This window comes from Opisthocomus hoazin, chromosome 2 (assembly GCF_030867145.1).
Source record: "Opisthocomus hoazin isolate bOpiHoa1 chromosome 2, bOpiHoa1.hap1, whole genome shotgun sequence".
In the NCBI taxonomy this organism is placed as follows: domain Eukaryota; kingdom Metazoa; phylum Chordata; class Aves; order Opisthocomiformes; family Opisthocomidae; genus Opisthocomus; species Opisthocomus hoazin.
Genome location: NC_134415.1, coordinates 41,907,676 through 41,925,968, shown reverse-complemented (window position 1 = coordinate 41,925,968; position 18,293 = coordinate 41,907,676). Strand labels below are relative to the sequence as shown.

At 43.6% G+C, this 18,293-nt stretch overlaps 1 protein-coding gene across 2 annotated transcripts in view; it reads left to right on the top strand.

The window, feature by feature from the left end:
• Positions 1 to 16,971, top strand: part of COMMD1 (copper metabolism domain containing 1) — an 89,389-nt gene extending 72,418 nt beyond the window's left edge. The window contains exons 3-4 of one of the 2 annotated variants that reach the window (XM_075413365.1): positions 12,659 to 12,775; positions 16,832 to 16,971. In XM_075413365.1, coding sequence (XP_075269480.1) covers positions 12,659 to 12,745 — 87 coding nt within the window. In that variant the 3' untranslated portion in view covers positions 12,746 to 12,775; positions 16,832 to 16,971. The remainder of the gene's footprint in view (positions 1 to 12,658; positions 12,776 to 16,831) is intronic. The other variant, XM_075413364.1, reaches the window with a different exon arrangement.
• The last annotated feature ends 1,322 nt before the right edge of the window (positions 16,972 to 18,293 follow it).

Sequence of the window (18,293 nt, the reverse complement as noted above, 5' to 3'; positions counted from 1 at the left end):
TAAAAAAAAAAAGAAGGCAAAGAATCTGCAGCTTCTTCATTTTTTTCAGCAGAGAGCCGGTGTCTCCCTGCTGGCAGGTAACGCTGATATTTTAGTGCATTTGATCCAAAGGTCACTGAAGTTGGTACAGATTCCCACTGTCTTAGTGGGCTTTGTACCACACTCAGCAAGAGCTGCTAATTTGCTGACAAATCCGAGTGCGAGTGCGGTGCCTGTCCCGAGGCCTTAGAACAGCAGTAGCAGCAGGGTTGGAGGGGCTGTAAAACAGGCTGGACTGCGAATACGTGGCTGCCCACCTTGCCGTGGGAGATTTCTTATGGCGAGTTGAGAGACAGCAGTTTGCATTCTAAAAGAAATGGGAAAAAAATATCAAAAAATAAATAAAATATTTTTTTTTTCCAATTTGGCTTTTTTCCCCTTGTAAGTTCATACATTCGAATTACTGAAGAGAAACAAGTACAGTTATTTTGGTGCTGCTGAGAATATGTGCTTGCAGTGGCAACGTAATCTGAGTAGTCCCTTTTGTCCCCATAAATTATATTTTCAGATTGTCGGAAAGGATATAGATAAATGACCTAAAAACAGGGAGGGAAAAAAGCCTGTTTGGCGTGACCAGTTTTTCTTGTTACATATTTTTAAGAAGGATCACAGAAAACCCAGCTGCAAGTGTATTCTCGAGCCTCCAAGTACACGGTTTTCATATTTTTAGCTGAGTCCTTCTGCCCTAATGACAGTAACTTTTCACTCTCCCTTCAGTGGCAGATTCATGTGTAATTCAGCGTTCACATGACGCACCAGTGTGCCAGGGCCAGAGGGTTAATGTTTTCGTAAGGAGATGGGGATGCTGCCGGTGGTGTGCATGCCTGACAGGATCTGTTCTGCTGGGCTTTGTGCTCTGCCTCCTCCAGGTGCTAAAATACCCCGGAGCAAATGGATGCCTGGCATCTCTGCGATGTGAGAAGCACAACTGGGGTAGCTGCGCATAAACAGATGCCCTTGAAAAATTACTTCATGAAAAATTCCATTTTGTGGGCACAAATGCATTTGCTGTAGCCGCGTCGTACTGATCTAAGAGCTTAGGTGCAAGAATATAGGGACTTTTTGACTATGGGATTTTTAAGGGTCATTGCCTGTCACTATTCAGAGGTGTAGACCAGCAGAAGATTTGCATGGCCTTTCCTAAACACTTGTGAAACTTGCAGCAACCAAAATAAACACCATTGTACTTTTTGTTCAGCTCTGCGTGTTGAAGTATTTCAGCCACATGCCCTGTTCTCCCCTCGTCTGCTCCTCTGTCTCAGGCCAGTCCGGGTGCCTTTTACCCCACAGAGCAAGTCCACACTGTTCACAGAGGGGCAGAAAAGAAGGTTTTAAACATGTCTTATTCCAAAATGGTGTTTCAGAGCAATTTTAATCTTCAGTCTCTTCTTTGACCAAACCAGGTATGGTCTTGGCTAAACACAGATTGGAGTCAAGAAGCCAAGATGTTCTAGCCACTGCCATCAGCAGCAGCCAGCATTGCCTGCTGTCGTGGAAAACAAGGCCACTTGAACTGTCTCGGGGTATTCATTTCTACTCAGCTTTTGTATTTGTTGTAATACCTTTAGGCAGGACACTAATGGACACTTGAATCCTTTATGTAACAGAGAAACTAAAACATTAAAGAGCTGCAAGGGAGCAAGGGAGATGTGTTTTGGGGATGCTAACCAAGTTATTCAGCATGCAAGCTGATAGTGTGCTCAGCCAGAAAATGCCAGGATCCCAAGCCATGCAGCCTGCTAAAGGCTGGGTATTCTCTGCTCAGGTCTTGACTGTGTTCTTTGACGGTGAGACTGTTGTTAACAGATTACTTAAACTGTGCCTATGTAGTTGGTATAAAAGTAATTCTGAACTCCACAGTTCATTCCTGTTTTCCTGCCAGTAAATATTGCAGAAACGAAGAGGAATGTGATTGACACTGATTTGATTAAATAAGCAGTTAAGTTAAAAGCACAGAAATTTCCTTGTGTAGTTAAGAGTTAACCAAATGCACACTCTGCAAACTCCAGTCTCGGCTGTACCCTGTAACAAAAACATGCCCCGGTGGCACAGGGGCGGGGTTGATGTTGTAATATGGCAATTTGTAATACATTTAAGAAAATGGTAAATAATATCACAAAGTAGTTGAAACTTGATTCTGAAAAGGTGGTTTTTTATGATGCTGAATGATGCTTGATTTTAATTTTTTTGTGATGCTGAATGACTCCCGTGTTAGAGAACAGGGAGGTTAAAATGTAACGAATATGAATTTCAGGTCTGATTAAGGTTCTCACTAGAGAAGCCTAATTTAGGGTAAAAGCCGAAGATGCTTCCAGTACAGGCTCTCTTTTTTTTAGACTAATTTCATACTGCAATTAAGTGCTACAAGACTGAAAAAACAGAGACTAGCCTGGGTATTTGCAGATTAAACATGTATCAAGAAAGGTGTAGACTGATATTTCAGCTGTGTGAGCAGGCTTAAAAACAGCCAAATGAAATATGGTGCAAGAAAACAAGTACAGCTGTCAAACAAAATAGAAATAGAAAAATGCAGATCAGCACAGGAAGGCAACAATTGTAAGTGAGGAAGGACATTTACCCTTTAAGGTCCCCTGCAGGGGACTTTTGAAGGAAAGTACATCACTGTGCAGTGGTTCACTGAGAGACTCTTCATTAGTTAAGAGCTGACACAGCAGACAGAGCTCGAATAAATGATGATGGAGCTTTCTCATTGCTGGTATCCTTGTGAGCACCAGCAGTGGAAGGATTACCAGTGGTGGGATTGCTGAGATGGGCTGGAGAAAAATGTGATTAAGAAGTAAGATGAGAACCCAATGCCTTGCCAGTGGTGTAGTGTATTTCCTTTAGTTTTTAAATGCATGTGTTGAGTCAAATCTCACAGTGCTACAAAGGTAATTTTTTTTTTTTAAATGCTGTTTTTATATGCTTCTCTGTACAGTTTGATGAAACTTGCAGATATCACTGTATTTTATTCTTTTAAAACCTGTTAAGCCCTGCCAGATACCCATCAGCATGCACTAGGGCATTCAGCTGGAGAAGGTGCATACAAATGTTAAATATAGTATTTCAGCCTCTGTTTCCCTAAGATTGCATCCTATGACAGACACTGCAATTGCATAGGATCCCCAAAGGCCTTCTTCTAAAGGAAGAAAAATAATGTGAAACTTTCAGTCTAATTTGCATTTTTATGGTTACTGGCAACAGTGTTTTTTACAGAATTAACGTGGTTCCGCATAAAGCTTTTATGTACGAATTCCCAAATGGGGGCTACACCAGTGACGGCCGGTCTGTGAGGGTAGATTCACAGTGGATATGAGGAGGAAATTTTTTACAATGAGGGTGGTGAAACACTGGCACAGGTTGCCCAGAGAGGTGGTAGATAGCCCATCCCTGGAAACATTCAAGGTCAGGTTGGACGGGGCTCTGAGCAGCCTGATCCAGTTGAAGATGTCCCTGCTCATTGCAGGGGGGTTGGACTAGATGACCTCTAAAGGTCCTTTCCAACCCAAAGCATTCTGTGATGATTCTATGATTCTGTGATGTCCAAAAACTCACCACAGGTCCCTAAATAAATTCTCCCTAAATTGTCCCTTAATAAGCCTCGACCTTGAAGAGCCCTGGCTCTCTAGACTTGCATTGCCTCTTTCTTCTTGTTGTAAGGAGGAAATGACCGTGCCAGTAGGACAGGGGAAGAGCAGGGCTTTCTCCCTAATATGCACATGAAGGGATATGAATCTCTGCAGTCTGTCTGCATGGTGGTCTTTTAAGCTTGCCTAAAGGAAACAAAGTTTGTGCAAAGAATAGTTAGAAAGCAAATGCATTTCTGAGTTGGTGATTTTAAACCTCTGCTTGTTTACACCTTCTTCTCTGTAACAGTTGGGCTCGAGACCCAACCATCGTTGCATACCAACATCACCAAGAAAGTGTCAGCAGAATAAGCAGGTGAAGTGATTTATTTTGCATGCTGTTCCACCTATTTGCTTCAAGCCGATCAAGCAGCAGGAGAAAACTGCCCCTGTTAAAGAATAAACATCCCACACTCATCGTTTCAGGGTTTGAAAGAACTCTTGAGCTCAATTGTGCTTTCAAAGAGGCTGGAACTCAACTGAAAACAGTCTTGATGTGCCTTCTATGTCAAAATAGTGTCTCTAGAGGCAGAGAGGAGTTGGGGGGGGATGTGTTCTTTTTGCATTATTTTTCAGAAATCAGTTTAGGTGCAGAGCTGCCTCATCTTTCACTCCTGCACTAGGAGTTAGATTGTAAGACTGCTTGTTCTCTTGCCGCAGCTCCCATTCCTATATAAAGAAAGCAACGGTGATGGCAGTGCCTTTAGTTAGGGTTACCCAACCCTATATTTAGTGGCCTTTGGCTTTGACCAACTTACATGGTCAGTATTTCCCATACCAGGCTGAATCCTTCCCCAGACTGGTTTGTCCATCTCCAAGATCAAGACTAGGAGGGAAAAAATGTTCTGAGGGTTTCTCCTTAAATGTATTTTAATATAGGAAGTGCCATAATGCTTTTGAGGAAAAAAAACGTTGGAAATAGTAAGCTCAAGATTTTACAGCAAGGTCAGAAAGGTGCCTCTTGGTGCCCTTATGAAAAAAAAATGGCCTTAAAAAATTTAGGAGCCTTTGAAAATCTTATTTGTACATCCTTGATAGAGATTTTGTCCAGCAGCTCAGTCCCTAGAGGATTTTGCCTGAATTGAGCACGTTCCAGGGTGGAAATGCAGCCTCTGGATGCTCTGGGCACTGCTGTAGGTACCCGGCTCTTGGTTCAGGCTGATGAACAGGCTGCCCCAGGGTAGGGGACAGGGCACTGCCAGGAGGTGAGAGACAACCTCATGCTTAAGGCAGGGAAACGCAACCTCTCGCCTTATTTCAATCTGCAGAGCCCTGGTGTGAGGCTTGATGAAACCAGCCTCACCTGAGCACTTCAGGGTTGTTTCCTACCGAGATGTTCCCCATTTTCTGGGTGCTCGAGGCAGATGCGGGTAAATCTGCTTATGACCACAGGTGGTCGGAGCTGTGTTGAAAAGGTATGGAGCACTATTAAAAACACTGCAGGTTTCTGGAAAATGGGGTTAATATCTCAAACTGTGGCTACACCGGAGGAATTTTAGGTTCTGGCTCTCTTTGCCTGTTCACCAAGTGCTGAAATGAAGCTGATGCAGCTTCGTGGGGATGATCGACTTTGCAGCCTAAGCATTGGTGCTCAATGTTGGCATGTGGGACTCGGGAGGAGAAACTAGGCTATTTTTAAACAATTATTAACACATTTCAGTCACTCCACATTTATGAAGCTGGTTGACTGCGAGGTTGGAGAAATCACTGGGAATTCCCTATCAAATTCACAGTTTTATAATTAGTGACTTGAACTGTGAACAGACAGGAGGCCAAAATACTGTGTATGTTACGTACGTTTAAACATACGCCGCTCTTCAGCGGGGGCGAGCCATAAAGGGTTTTTCCATTCTGGTAGCCTCCCTTGGTGGCCAATGACCACAGCAGATTTGGAAATGCATTTTATGGGTTAACTTGTGTCTTAACTACTTGAAGACGTTGTAAAAGGATGTTGGAGGAACCAAGTATGCAAGTTTAGCAAGTGGCAATCGATCAGATAAGCCTGCATAAAAAGTTACAGGTATAATCTTGCAAAGAGTCATCGGTAAATGAGAATTAAATTTGCATTTTGTCAACATAATCTGGTCTTCTTTTTCTGAATTGTATTGGTACCAGCAGAACTGTGGCTTTTTATAATCTTTCCTTTCTGGCCACAGCAAATTGCTGTATGAGGTGGCTCAGCATTTGGGGTATTTCAGTGTGTTTTGCCCTCGTAGGAAAGACATTTGCAGTGTTTTCTGCAAAACAACTGAGGATTTGGGCTAACAGACGTACATAATGAATGAGCAGTGTCCTAGCAGCATCGGGAACACAGCGGTTATGACTGAGCGCTCTTTCAATAATGAAAAGAAACAGGAGATCACTAATCACAAATGCAGGGTAATGACCCATGTTAGACATCCACCATTTGTTTATTGTCAGCATCTGTATTTACGCACTGTGGTATAATATTTGTAAGTGGAAGCGTGGATAAGTAACCCCTGTAATACAGAGTTTGCGCAGGGCCAGCGTACAGGGCAGGATGCTGCTCTCTGGGCGGGATATAGGGAATACATAAGGTTAAAGCAGTTCAAAAAAAGGAAATGGGTACAAATCAAATCAGAAAGAGAGGAAATTGAAAGGCTTAAAGAAACCAATACAGGTTAACATCAGCAGACTGAAAATGGCATAGCCATATAGAAAGTATGTAAAGCTTGCACGAACGTGTTAAGCTGTTTTTTTTTCTTATTAATTCTTTATTCTATGTTGTTAATTCTTTGCTGTGAAATGTATAAAAACTGCAGTGTACGCATCCTTCTAATTAGTTGTACTGATTAAAACATTGTTTGGGGTTTTTTTTCTGCAGCCCTTTCTGAAAGGAGACCTGTGCTTCCAAAAGGCACAAACCCCAGCAGGTTAAAGCATGTGCATCTCTGCATCCATAAGTACTCATCTTTCATTTCAGGTATAAAGTATTAGATGGAATATTTTCGGTACAGAAAAGCAATGACATTATATTTGCTGTGCAGTATCATAGACCTAGTCTTAATGCTCCTGGAATTACTCCAGTTTCTACAATCCTGTATCTATTTAATCTGTGATATTACAGGCTTGATGTTACATTAAAAGTATTAAAAAATATGCAAGCGGGTTAACTTTTTTTCCCTATGTGGATGTAATAATCATTCGCTTAAGAGAGTCTTGGTTCATGTATTACCAAACTAATGTAGAAAATTAGAAGGGACTTCCGGTTACAAATACTCATGCTTTATTTTATGCAGTATTATAGAAATGAATTGCACTTTGCCTTAGTGTTTTTGAAGGCCATGATGATAGGTTTGTTGCAAAAATGGCTTTGAACTGAATTAAAGATAATGAATTTAGTATTGTCAGAAATGTGGTTCTATGAATCAGTGGATTGCCATCCATTCCAGTTTTTCTGGAATTATCTAGACTTTGCTGTCATTATCTTATGTCCCAGTGTTATCTGGCAGAATATTAATGAATCTAAAAATAACTTGTGAAGTTTGCAGTGGGATCATGATTGATGCAATGTGAGAGAAGACTCGATGCAGCATCTCGTACTTCTGTCGCCCTGCATTGGTTTGTGGCAGCTCAGGAGTTTTTTTCTTTTTACCTCTTGTCAGGGGTTCCTAATCTGAGAATCTAAGCAGCAAAAATAAATCACCATCATAAACATCTGACACGAAATATTTCTACTTAGCATGAATCACCCAGTTCAAGGTGGTATTACCCTGATTCTTGAAGAAGAAAAAATAAGCTCAAATCTAATATTATTCTTCTTTTTGGGTCATCTTTTCCTCCTTCCAAGAGCATTGTCATGGTAACTTCTGCGTTATCTTTTTTTTTTCTTTTTTTTTTTTAGCATGAATTACACAGGTCGTTTCTGTCTCCCTCTTCTCCCAGTCCTGCTAGGAATGGCGTGAGCAACCACGCCTCAGAGAAGCAAACTTGGAGCAGTAAAGTAGTGCCCTGTGCTGCAAGCGATCTGCCCTGATGGTCTGCGAGGAGATCAAGTGTAATTTGCTTTGTATTTTGACATGTAGCAGCACAAACCCCAATACCTCTTAACCAGGCAGCCTTTCCAGCCCTCCCAGCGATACCAGGGTGAGTCACATCTGAATTGTGTGCACCGGGTGTCACGAAGAGGTCCTCTGAAGAAAGGCTTGGAAGCAAGTAATAATAATAATAATGCTGAGGTGAGTTTATCAGGGTTTATTTATCAGGGTTTATTTATTTTCTGCCATCAGACAGTACAATAGCAAATTCTCACAGTAATGAGTAAGAGAGTGGTCTACGATGAAGGGAGGCTTCTACAACAGAGCCAGGCGGCATCATTGCAAAAATGACTTGAAGATGTGCCTTTTCCAAAGAAAATGCATCCTTGCACTGTTTTAAAAAGTGTCTACTTTCCAATTTGAATTTCGGGTTGGGCTGGCATTTTTTTGATTTTTTTTTATTTTTCTCTTGTCTTTTTTGGGATGGCGATTGTTTGGAACTAGTTTGATTTTCTTTTTTTTTTCTCTTTTTTTAATGAAGATTTGCATCTCTTTACCATGTAAGCCTCTAAGCAGGTCCAGCTAAACCTTGAAGGTAATATCTTATTATTTCTGTCCAAATAACTCTTAATGCCTTCTGGCAGTGGCCAAGGCGCTGGCATAACTGGGGCTGTTGGCCAGCTTCCTTGGAACACCAGAGCCAGTGGGCTCTGCCAGCAGCTCGCTGTCGCTGCCTTGGAGCCACCTCCACTCCTCCTGCTCCCAGCAGCGCTAATGTGTCGAGGAATGACCAGAGCCACCTTGTGCTTTAAATCTATTGACTTCAAAACCAGCCAGGTGACCCTGATGGAGCACTGCTTAACAAAGGTCCAAAGGACTTTGACTGGTTTGCATTTGTTTTAACTTGCAAAGTTACAGTGCAGTTATTACTGTCAGGTCTGCACTACCCCCTTCTCGGTTCTCTAGGTTCACTCAGTAGCTATTTCCAGACACTTTCTTTTCAACTACAATTATAATCTTTTAGTGATTAAGAAATAAAAAAAGGGATAACTGGGGATGTGCAATCCTTGGTTATAGAGTGGGAAGCCAGACCATACTGGCACTGGCAAAGCCCGTTCTGGTGCTGAGCCAGTGAGGAGAAAAGCGCAGCCGGAGGGAGCGTCAGTACCTCTCTGTAAGGGGACCAAGGTATAAAATGGGAGCTCATAAGGTAATTGGCCATTATGGATTTTCCTATTGAAATACTATTATACTTGTGACTTGGGATATTACGTGCAGGGTAGTCCCTGCAGGTGTTTTACTAAAAAGCATTTAAATGGAATTAGCAAATCTGGAGGAAGTGAGAGAGTTGACATTTTCAGATAAAGCAGAAGATTTTTTGGTAATCCTAACTGGTGCTGCTGAAGCAGGTTATATCTAAGCCCATGCATACATTTCCTTTTCCTCCATGTAAGCAGTCTCTTAATACTTGTTTGCAAAAGGGAAGGGGGGGGAAATGATAGGCTATGGATTTACTCTGAAATCAGTATTTTGTCTTTTCTGTTTAATTAATACCTTGGAAACAAAGTGACATTTGTTTCTGCCTGTGGGTGTTGCTGGAGACGATGAGTGTGCTTTGAATTCCCATGCACGTTTGCTGCTGCGCTCGCTGCTGCGTGATGCAAGCCGACCGCAAGTCCAGGCTTGCGTGATGTCTTAGTGACCGGCTTCTTGTACCGCACCGTGCTGGAGCAGCTTTCGCAGGGATTGTTTCCTTTACCCCCCACCAGCTTTTCTGTTTGCAGCCTAATTTGCTTGTATTGTGAATTGTAAGATATTCATCCAGTGTTAATATATCACTGATTTAACCTTAACCCTGCTGCTTTGATGTAAGCAAAGCCCGCCGTTCCTTTAGTGCACTTAGAATAACAGTCAAAGGTGTTTTTTTAGATATGTATGTACAGAGATAATGCTGTTTGAAAGAAAATGATAGGTTAGCTTGTAATGTATGTGGCTTTATGTATCTTTGCACCACTTCTGAATATAAGACATACATTATTGAGACATGTAAGTATGCCTGAAATCCTCCAAAGGCAGGCTGTCCTTCTATACATTTCAGTACTTTTTCCTGCTACAAAGAATAAGCCTGTCTGAGCAAGATGCCTGGCACCTGACTTTGCAGCAGGAGGGTGCCCACAGCTAGGTGCGCTTGCTGGGCAGTCGTCGGCGTCCACGGAGGAGCGGTGAAACCCCATGGGGCTGGCGGTGGCCGCCTTGTTTGTCTCGTCCCGGGCTGCTGCCGCACACGTCTGACCGCAGATCGGCACGGGCTGACCTGCAGCACGTGAGCCAGATGCGATCTGCAGGTGACTCCCGGCCCACCGCCTCTTCCACAGAGGGGACCGGGGCAGATGTTCAGGTGGAAAACTATATGTGGTCATCTCCCGGCATATTACAGTAGAAGATTATACCATTTGGGAGGTATTCCCTCCTGGTTTTGCTATCCAAGCTAACATAAAATGCTGAGAGGTTTGACAGTCATGACTCCAGTCTTTATTTACCAGTGATGCACTTCATTACTTATGTAATAGATAACTTGGTGTTTTTCCTGGTTAGCAGAGGAGGTAGGAGATTTGCTTGGCTGCAGAATATTCAGTGAGCTGGAAGGAAAAGTGATATGGAGTAGTAAAAAAAATTATTTATTGCTTAGCCATGAGGAACTCAGAAGTTGTTGAAAAGCATCAAAATTAATTTCTATAGGAAATGTTATGCCAGAAATATCTTTGCTTTACCCTTTCACACATCTAACTAACAAATGGAGAAAGAAGTTCCTTTTTATTTTAATCACGTATCACTGAATGGCTGGGCTTCAGCCCAAAAAAAGGCAGCATTTCTGAACTCTACTACTTTTGTTAATAACTTTTACTGAAATTCTGGCTTCTGCAATTCTTTTTATTAAGAAAAAACCCTCCATAATTAAAGCATTTTGCTTACCACAGTATCAAAAACTGTTAATAAGGGTACAAGATTTCCTTGCTAGCAAGCAAATGCGTAACTGCGGATGTAAAGCTGTTTAATCAGTTAGTCCTTTCCAAAGCCACTTAATGTCATGTTGACCAAAAAAATTGGAAAGGCTGAAAGTTAATGTGGGTTCTTAATCACAATGAAAGGTACGAGGATGTTTGAAGGCAAGTTGGGCTTCTGGTGACGTTACAGATGTGGGTTTTACTTACAACACAAGGGGCAGCTAAATCTTTAAAGCATCCTGATCTAATGCAAAACCTAAGCCAGGAGAATAAAGTATCTTCCAGAGCAATGAACTTGCATTGAACCTCAGCCTCTGTGGAGGAAATGACTGCATTACCTGTACCTAAGACCCGAGAAACCACGATACTCCTATTGTTACAGGAAGCAGCTGCCTCAGTACAAAAGTCCATGTCCTGTACCTGTCTGCCTCTCTGTCTGTTTGCATGCAGGCATCACAAGCTGGTGCTCTTCTAGTATCTAAAGAGTTTGCTTTCCTGGTGTTTCATCCCCGGTGTATATCCCCAGTGAGGGGTAGGAGGGAAGACTGGGTGATTGCTTTGCAAAGAGCCACTGATGATCTCAGGAACACTGTGTCAAGTTGAGAAGGCTTTTATGCATGGGACTGGCATGTTGGCTGGTGGCTGCCCATCATGGGGTGTCGTTGAGGTTTCTGCTTCACCCCTGGTCGCTCAGGATGAGCTCCATGGGTCCCAGTTTGCAGCATCTCTGGTTATCTGCCTCCACGTTATCTGAAGCAGTTCTCCTCCCGCGGGCCCCTCTCGGTAGTGGCACCCACAACCCGGTGGCCCCTGGGACCCCAAATCAAGCAGTTGTGAGTGGGCTTGTTCCCAAGGGATGTGGACCCTGTGCTTGCTCCTGGCACGTCTGAAATCCTTGGAGGTGAGGATGGGCACACAGCATCGCCTGTATTCTCTTTGCACAGGGTTTTAAAATGCAACTGCTTTTAATATGAAGTAGTATCTAATTGGACAAACCCTGCATTTCTCTGGGTCTCAGTTTCTTGAATGCCGTAGAGCACACATACTGTGTGTGACGGTGGGCTTGGCTCCCTCTGCCCTGGCACGTGACACCTCCATTGAACCACGGAGACCTGCTCTCCAGCTCTCAGCTTGGCAGCACTTCTCTGATTTAATGGAAGAAAGCCCCTGGTCCCTTGAACCCACGTGAGTTGTGAGTTCTTCAGGTTGTCGTCAACACCTTGGCATCTTTGTTCAGTTGCTGAGCAATTTTTGTTTCCACCGCTTGGCAGGGGGTTCTCCTTACCTCTCTCAGAGCTTTGTCTGAGGTGTTTCCACCTGGGTAGGCAAATACTTGCATGTGGCAGCCTTCACTGTCCTTGGGCCAGCAAGCGTGAGGCATGGCACCCCACTGATTGCCCCCCTACCAGCGTCTCCCTTGCAACCACCGTTTGCTAAAAAAGCTCAGTTCCTAACTTCTGCCTCGGGAGGTGCCCTAAGCCACCACCCTGAGCTCATGGAGCGAGCCTTAGTGAAGACGCTGCGGGATCCAAAGGAAATTTATCACCCACTTACATTGCAGTCCTAGCAGTGGCCAGGTTACCTGAATGCTGAATGTTGTAGGAGGTCTCTGAATCAAGTGGGAATGAATAAAATGATACATAAATTCAGAGGGGTTTATTTTTGTTTTTTGAAGTGTAATGGCTGAAACTTAAAAATACTAGACGTATCAAAGTTGCTGGGAACCATTTTAAGTAGCTGGTCAAACTGATGCAATAGAGAACAATTGTAATTTTTAAAGTTTTGAATGTGTGAGGATTGGTTTTCTAAAAATACGGGGGTTTTTAAGTGTTTACTGAGATACAGAAAATCATGCTTCTCTTAGTCTCTCATATAAATATTTTTGCAGCTCTCTCTTGTTCCTGAAAAAGCAAAAAAACCTAGAAGACCTAATTCGTGGCTGGGTGGAGTTTGTGTATCTTGGATGTTTGTTTAGCAGCTTGTTTTATAGGCCAGGCTCAGGAGGGAAATGGAAGGAGGCGTGGGAGAAAACGAAGACGGTCACAGGACATGGACGTCCATTCCCACACCTTTGTGAAAGCATCAAGCTTGGCTTTCCAACCTGAAGGTGGGGATGCATGTGCTGTTTCCATCGCACACGCACGTGTTCTAACAACGCTGCTCATGTGTGTACACGCACCTTTTTCCACAGATCACATCCATTTCCGTGAAGGGCTCAGCTGAAGTCCGCATTCCGGTCTGGGAGGCAAGTGTGCTGTGCTTCAGGGCTTTGAGGCACCGCTACTCACGCTTTGGGCATGAAACATTCACCACAGCAGATCCCGGTCCAGTGAAAGGGCTCATGGTGCCGTCATCATGTGTGTGGTGGCTTCAGCTAAGCGAGTGTTTGGTAGCCTGTGGATGTTCTTGTTTGTTAGCTTCTGGGTTTATTTTTAATGAATGACTCATTCCATTTTGGGTTTGCTTAACTACAAGAGATCCAAGTGGATGAAAATTTCTGTAACAACAGGAAGTATCAAAAGGGGTGCCTTGTTTCTTGCTGAGAAGGAGCAGAGAGACACCAGATTTGTCCTGCTCCTGGAGGACATGTTAGAGGAGCAATGGGAAGTTTTAATTTCACAGCTCCATCTTCTTTTTTATTCCTTTTTTCTACTTCTTTGGACCTCTATGAAGGATATAAACTAATGAAGCATTAAATAAAACTAAAGCATAATTCTGAGCAGCCTGATTTACAGCCCTCTCAGTCATGTTTTAGGTTGGTCCACGTGAAAGTGTGATTAACAATTTAGATACCGTCCAATCCACATAGGAAAATTTTAGCTGCTTTACAGATAAAAGCATGCTTTATAAGTACACTTATACTTCTGTAAAGTGGCATGAAGAGACTTAGTGTAATCCAAGAGTGTCCTTTTGCTCAATTTGCATTCCTTTTAACTGACAAAACCTGAAGAGGAAAAAAAAAGCCTCCTTATGCCTTAAGCTCATGCAAAAACATCTCCACCAGAGCTGGGAGCTTCAGTCTTCTCCTGTCCACTCACACTGACCATGTGATTAAGCCATAAAATCAGCTTATGCAGAGCTTAAAGGCTGCACACCCTGGCCTGGGGAGGTCTCCTGATACACTCAGGTGACTTGGGGTGCACACCTGTGGCTGGAAGGCCACAGAAGTCAACAGGAGTTTGGCCTTGGAGTTTGTCCTGTGGAGGACCATGACCGAGGGCTGCGTAGCACAGCACCACCGCTTGTTCCCTAAAGGGTCAAGATGGAAATCAGCCTGTGGCCATGGCACAAGTGTTGAGGAAAGAGAGGTCAGGTTACAGAGAGAAGACGTGTTTTCAGATGTTGTCTGTGCAACAAGACTTGTAACGTGTTACAGAGATTGGGATGATTTTAGGTTGGTGAGAAAAGCTTCTGCAGTAGCCCTTCTGTGAAAGTGAGCTCAAAACTTTTTTTCCCCTCAGGTCTGGGAAAACAAGGTTGCTAAAACTGGGGGGATTTAGCTGGGGGAGTGAGGAGGCATTGGCTTTGCAGTCCCGATTTGCAGCAGTTGCACCAGCTGGGCTGCCGCTGCCATTTCTGCTCATTTCAGTGGAGAATGGTTTACTCCAGCAAGGGTCTGTGATCTGCTTTCACCACGATGCTTCACAAAGCCTCAGGGGTTAACTCACGGATTGCTTGAGATTTGACTTTTCCAGTGCTTCCTAAACAAGGAATGCATGGAGAGATATCTCAGGGTTTCATTCAGGCTTTCTTATGCAATCTCCTGCAAATTCTTCTTCAGGCAGATCCAGCCTAGACTGTTTTCAGTGCGCTCCTAATCAGACGGGAAACGACAAGAAAGCCCACTGCCAAATGGAGTTAAGTTGTCAAATTCCTCACCAGACATTTTCTTTCTGCACAGTGACCAGCTGTAATTATGCTTTGCTGTAATTGTGCTTTGCAGAGGTATTTTCCTTAAGATGGGTTGATAACCATTGTCAAGGACAAGAAAAACGGTGTGAGAAAGCCCTTGCTTCCAAGTCCTAGACTTTATGTTGCTATTGATCCTGAATGTTTAATGCTACTTATGTGATGTTTTGGAATGTACTAAGTAATATTGTAGAAATGAATGATTAAATTTCAAAAAAAAAACCCAAACCTACAGTAACAGTTTTCAATAGGATGCTGTTTATGAGCATAATTGCTTGCTCAGGCAAAGGCCTTTCCTAATAGTCATCTGTATGTTCTACACAGTATATATTTAGTTGCATGACTACTACTGAACTTTACTGATAGTTCATTCATTCAAAGTTCTCCTTAATTCTGCAAAACCTTTTCTAATCAGCAGCACCCACATACTAAATACGTAACTTGATCTCTGCACCTTGGTCTGTTGGCCGATTTGGTCATTAGCAGATAAGAGAATAAACCTTTCACAAAGACAGACTTGTCCAGTGTAGCTATGGTAAGTCTAAAGTACTCACCGCTCTCATTGTATGACATCTTCCTTCTTAGAAGGTTTCAAGTTTTAAGGTTTAAATCACCATTTTGATTTCTGCCTTGAACTGCGGTAGTTCCCTGTGTGACTGATGTCTGGGCAGAAGCCCCAGCATAACCTTTCCATGTGCTTGACATGCTTGGCTTTCTGATCACTGACTTCTGGCTCCTCGTTTCTTTCCTGTTAGCGTCCTTCTGGCAGTGCCTTTCGTGATAATTGCACACAGAATGAGCCCTTGCTGTCTCTGTCAGCATTTTGGTGTGTACCTCACTTGCTGGTTTGGTTCTTACAAAAAATGAAACAACCCAGGCATCCCTGGGAGAGCAGGAGAGGGTGAAAGGTAAAACTACTCCTGCAGCCTGGGGGAGAATGTTTGTAGCGGTTCTAATATGTACTTCATAAAAATTGGTGGGTTTAATTTGCACGATGATTTTATCCTTGTGCATTAACTATTAATTCCATAAATGTAAAGGAAGAAGTTGTGGTGGTTTGGGTAGATGCTAATTGTATGGAAAAAAAGTATTGTGAAATAATGATAGAAATTTTAGTCTGGTAGAAAGCAGATGAGACCTGGAGATGCCCTTTTGCTTGTATAAGCACCACAGGGTCTGTGTTACATACAGAAATTCAGTGGATATACAGTGATTCTGATGGCTAAAACTATTGCAATGTCTCATAAGGAAACCCCTCCCCCAGTACTGGCTGCACTTTAATTTTCAAATATTTTCGATTTGTTTCTCTATCACTGATGGTGCTTCACCTGGAACGACCTTTAGTACACAATCATGCTCCCGGCAGTCTCAAATGTTTGTTCTGCCACAATCACTATAGGAAACATTCTGTAACTCTAGACATACCGGTAGGTAAAGCTAATGGACTGGAGATCTCAGGAGGCCTTTTCACACTGGTGTTTATTAATGAGTTCCATATAATTTGAACTTTATGTATATATACACACACACACGTATATATATTCTTTATTTTTTTAATATCTTTTCTTTATTTTCTGGGCCTTTGACAAGACCCTTTTACTATCCCAATATCCATCTTATCAGAGAATAACTATTTTTTTAAGATGTGACAGGACTTTTCAGAGCAAATCAGTGCTGCTTCTTAACTTGCTTCTGAGTTTAAATTGACACTAGAGCCCATGTGTAAGAAAATGTAAAACTCTCCTGAACTTCTGGACTGGAGTGTCCTGTACAAGACTGTGTTCTGGATTCTTGTTTCCCCTGTATTAAGTCTGGTTTTTGTATCTGACAAGCTTTGCGCGGTGGCTCCAGCCACTTTGCAGTTCCTAGTGTCTGCAGCAACAGCTCTGGGGATCACCAGATTGGAAAGAAAAGTGGAAGTCTCAGATATAATTAAATTTCTACAAGTTTAGCGAAAGCCTGCAGCTAAGCAGAGACCCAAACTGATGCCTACGTTGAAAGGAAAGGCGGGCAGGGCTTAGACTGCCTATGTCCTTTATGGCAGCCGCTGGCTGGCTTGCCAGCACATACTGCTCTCGCTTGGTAGGTGTGTAGCCAACCTCCAGACCTACTGAGGTTATTCAAGCAGTACCAGGAGAAAAGCAGACGCGGGACACAAATCATCAGGAAACTGGAAGTCACTGTGCGCCCTCTGTTATACGCCTGAAAAGCTGTCATCTTTCTCAACTATTGTTCTTGCACTTTTGTTTTGTAGGAATCGGAGTTTCTTTGTCTGGAGTTTGATGAGGCCAAGGTGAGCCAGATGCTGAAGAACCTCGCCGAAATTGAGGAGAGCATGACTTTGTTGACTCAGACCACTTAACCAAATAAAGAGACTGTAACTCAGAAAACAAACGGTGTTCAGTATTTTTTCATAATTCCTTTTTCTGCACATAAAATAGGGAATGATTGTGAAATCCCGGTTATAACTGTACAACAAATTCACAACCAAGTATGGGCTGTTACACGGTGAAGCTTTCTCCAACCCCTCCTCCAGGCCTATTCTCCAAGGTGGCGGTGGCGTTGTTCGCATAAAGCTGTGCATAATCAGGCGTTCGAGTTTAGTGTAGCTTTTCTCTTTTCTCCCTCAGTCAGTTTTTGGGTCTTCCAGGTGCTGTAAATACTGGGCTAGATGAACAGCAAAGGTAAATTGGCCAGTTGTGGCAGGGGAGAAATGAGCGGAAGGAACAGGCAGGCTGGGGGGGGACTTGTGTTTATTCTTTCAAACCATGGGCTATGTAGGACAAATCCACTGGCCCAAACTCTGCCTGCCTGGAGCTTAAAGCCTGGGAGTGTAAATCAAGTGCAGCGAGTTCAGGGAGCAGAGACAGAAACGTGCACTGCTGTAACGGCGAGGCTCTATGCTGCTGTAGATTCAATGGTTCCCAAGGTGTGATGAGGTGGCCAACCTTGCTGGTCCATTCAGTCACACCTACCCGACGCTGTGCGGAGCCAGGGGACAATCAGGGGAGCATCTCTTGGGCGGTGGGAGGTGATGCTGGTTTCCCAAAAGGAGAAGCCCTCCAGTGTGTGCTGAGCAAGCCTTCAGAGCCACTTCTGACCTGCTTCCCTGAAGGCCAGCCACCCTCATCAGCCTTCTTGAGCTGCAGTGGTGCAGCACTGGCACTGAGCTGTGTGGTGCGTTTCAGAGGACAGGGCTTTGTCAGGGCACAGTTTAACTTGGCTGCTCTTAGTCCTGTTTGTCATGAAGTTTGTCTTGACCTCAAAAAAGCACCAGGTTAAACCCAGGTTTTCTACTGTGTGCTTGTTCAGCATGGACTTTGGGTAAAAGTAAAAGCATCCTTGGCAGCCTGGCAGGTTCAAGCACTATCAATAAAACAGAAGTGAAGAAAGCTTCCAGAGGCAGATGAAGTACGAACAGGGCACCACGATCTGAACTGCCCGGGTTGCTGTGGCTCTCGGCTGTCGCTGGCACCCACATCTCTCTGCCATAGCGCGAAACTGCAGAGCAACCACTATGCTTCCAGCTAAAGAGGGCTGAGCAGAAATGGTTTCCGTTTCAGATGTTTCCGTTCGGGGGTGCAGCCTTGTCGACCTCGTCACAGCAGGGTGTGTAACCATACTTACTGGCTTATCAGAGCAGGAGGACCTGGAGGGGCTGTTCTGAGCAGGCTAATGCTTGTATGGAGCATGATGGTCCCTACTGGAGAACTGCG